At 41.2% G+C, this 2569-nt stretch overlaps 1 protein-coding gene across 1 annotated transcript; it reads left to right on the top strand.

Annotated features, from left to right (window-relative positions):
• The first annotated feature begins 410 nt into the window (after positions 1 to 410).
• On the top strand, positions 411 to 1388 carry LOC121476114 (olfactory receptor 52D1-like). Its single transcript, XM_041729857.1, has one exon. The coding sequence runs from the start codon at positions 411 to 413 to the stop codon at positions 1386 to 1388; it is 978 nt and encodes a 325-aa protein (XP_041585791.1).
• The last annotated feature ends 1181 nt before the right edge of the window (positions 1389 to 2569 follow it).

Genomic DNA, 2569 nt, shown 5'->3' with positions numbered 1-2569 from the left:
TGTCATGGTTTTGGTATTTCTGCTGATTTTTGTCTCACATCCATGAAGTTCCATTCTTAAAGGGGATACATATTCAAAAATACACATAAATATTTTTATTTACTTAATGACATGCTTCATAGATGAAAATTGATAAGTGCATTGTTAATAAAAATATTCCAAATGTATATATTCTAAGAGACTTAATATGGTAAGAACATGTTATTGTTACTGTAAATTTAGAGCATGATGTATAATATATAATATTATGTAAACTATGATATATAATATATATCACCTTAATATTAAAATTATTTGGGTACCTTATCCATTCCACTTTTTTTGTTTAACTTTCTAACCCTGAATTCTTTCAAGTTTGAGGCTCATGAGTGTTTTATGGTTCTTCTCAACTATTACACCAGGGTGACACCATGACTGTGTGCAATGCCTCCCTAGGCCATCCTCCTTTCTTCATTCTCCAAGGCATTCCCGGGATGGAGGACAAACACAGATGGATCTCTATCCCCTTCTGTTCCATGTACTTCATCACCATCCTTGGGAACTGCAGCATCATCTTCATCATCTGCACAGAGCGCTCCCTGCACAAGCCCATGTTCCTGCTCCTCTGCATGTTGGCCCTCACAGACCTGGGCATGTCCACTACCACCATTCCCAAAGTGCTATGCATCTTCTGGTTTAGACACAGTGAGATCAGCTATGTGGGCTGTCTGGTCCAAATGTTCTTCATTCACTCCATATCGGTCATGCAGTCTGCCATTCTGATGACCATGGCCTTTGACCGCTATGTAGCCATCTGTGAGCCCCTGCGCTATGCCACCATCCTTTCCAATAGTCGCATTGGTCTCATTGGCTTAGTGGGTTTAGTAAGAGCCATCCTTTTCATTCTGCCCATGCCTGTCCTCCTCCAGAAGATGCCTTTTCATGCGAATCATGTCATCCCCACCACCTACTGTGAACACATGGCTGTGGTGAAGATGGTGTGTGTGGACACCACAGTCAACCGGATATATGGTCTGGTGGTGGCCTTGTTGGTTGCCGGGCTAGACATCTCAGCTATCGCCTCCTCTTATGTGCTTATCATCCAGGCTGTCCTGAGGCTGTCTTCTAAGGAAGCCCACCACAAAGCTGTCAACACCTGCACTGCACACATTGTTGTCATGCTTCTCTACTATACTCCCTCACTGTTCTCTTTTCTCACTCACCGCTTTGGCAGGGGAATTCCACCCCATGTGCACACCATTCTTGGAAACCTCTACTTCCTTATACCTCCAATGCTCAATCCTATTATTTATGCAGTGAAAACCAAGGAGTTTCGGGAAAAACTGACCAAATATGGGTACTGGATGAAGGAGCACATAATCAGCAACCATGGTCAGAATCCTTTCTAATTATATAGCACTGATGGGTATGAGGAAATCATGTCAAGTAGAGACAGTTCCTGGAGTATTGGTTAGTGGCAGAAATGTGTCATACCATCAGATTGACTACCTGAATCCTCAGACTTGGAGGCTAAATGACAGAGGACCTCTTAGCTATCAGTTACTCCAAATGATGGCTGTCATTCCTGTGAAATAAAAATAATGATAAATTTTCTTCATTGTCGGCATGGTGGTGGATGAGTTTATAAGCGATCATCTTTGTGAAAGGATTTTAGACAAGAACACCTGATGAAAATGTGGGACGGAAGATGGAATGTTTCCCGTCGCAGGTAACATATAGCAAACAATGACTTGCCTGCCAACTTGCCATGTAGAGTCAAAGTGTGATGGGAGTGAGCGGGCATTTATATTTGAGTGTGTAAGGGGAAGTGGGAGGTTTAGTTTGGGGACAGCAGGAAGAAACAAGGAAAGGACAAGATGATATTTATAGTTACTCCATTATTTCCTCTGCTGGCTGACATTTACTTAGTATAGAAGACTTTGTTGTATCCATGAAGAACCAAAGAATATGCATAGGAGACAAAATCTGTATCATTCAGAGACATTTCAGAGGAAAAGGGAAATGGAAAAGCTCCTGAGCTTAAAGGTTTCTAAGCATTTGACTTAATTTTATATTAGAAAAAAACCTCCCAGAGTCCTCTCTCCTTCTCCTCTCATTTGATTCACTGTTTGGTAAGATTTTCTTAACAAAGAGAATTTCTGATAATGTCCTGTTAATGGTTTTTGTTCCAAAAGCCTGTTTTATCTGGAACTCTATGATTACAGACCTCTGCAAAGCAATTTCTGTGGGTGCCCATGAAGATGTCCTGAACCTGTGCACCTGTGGGATTCAGACCCTGTGCCCAGTTGATGGAATTTGTTCCATTCACAGGACATTGTTTCCACCTCTAAAGAATTGATGTGAACGCAATGGCAAGTATTAGAAGTTGTGTGATATTTGAAGCAGAAAGATCCTAGTGTTTCCATCTTATTGTAGAACTAACATATGAGGCAGACTTTAGTGAAGAAGATGCCTCTCCTTAATTCCAGATGGCCACCATTTAGAGGAGACTTCTACAGTTCATCCACTCTAGGGAAATATGTGAAATTTCTTTAATGTTGTGCCTGCTGGAAGAAATAGCAAGAAACAT

This window comes from Vulpes lagopus, chromosome 15 (assembly GCF_018345385.1).
Source record: "Vulpes lagopus strain Blue_001 chromosome 15, ASM1834538v1, whole genome shotgun sequence".
Lineage (NCBI taxonomy): Eukaryota > Metazoa > Chordata > Mammalia > Carnivora > Canidae > Vulpes > Vulpes lagopus.
The sequence above is the reverse complement of the archived record's forward strand: the minus strand, read 5'-3'. Positions and strand labels throughout refer to the sequence as shown.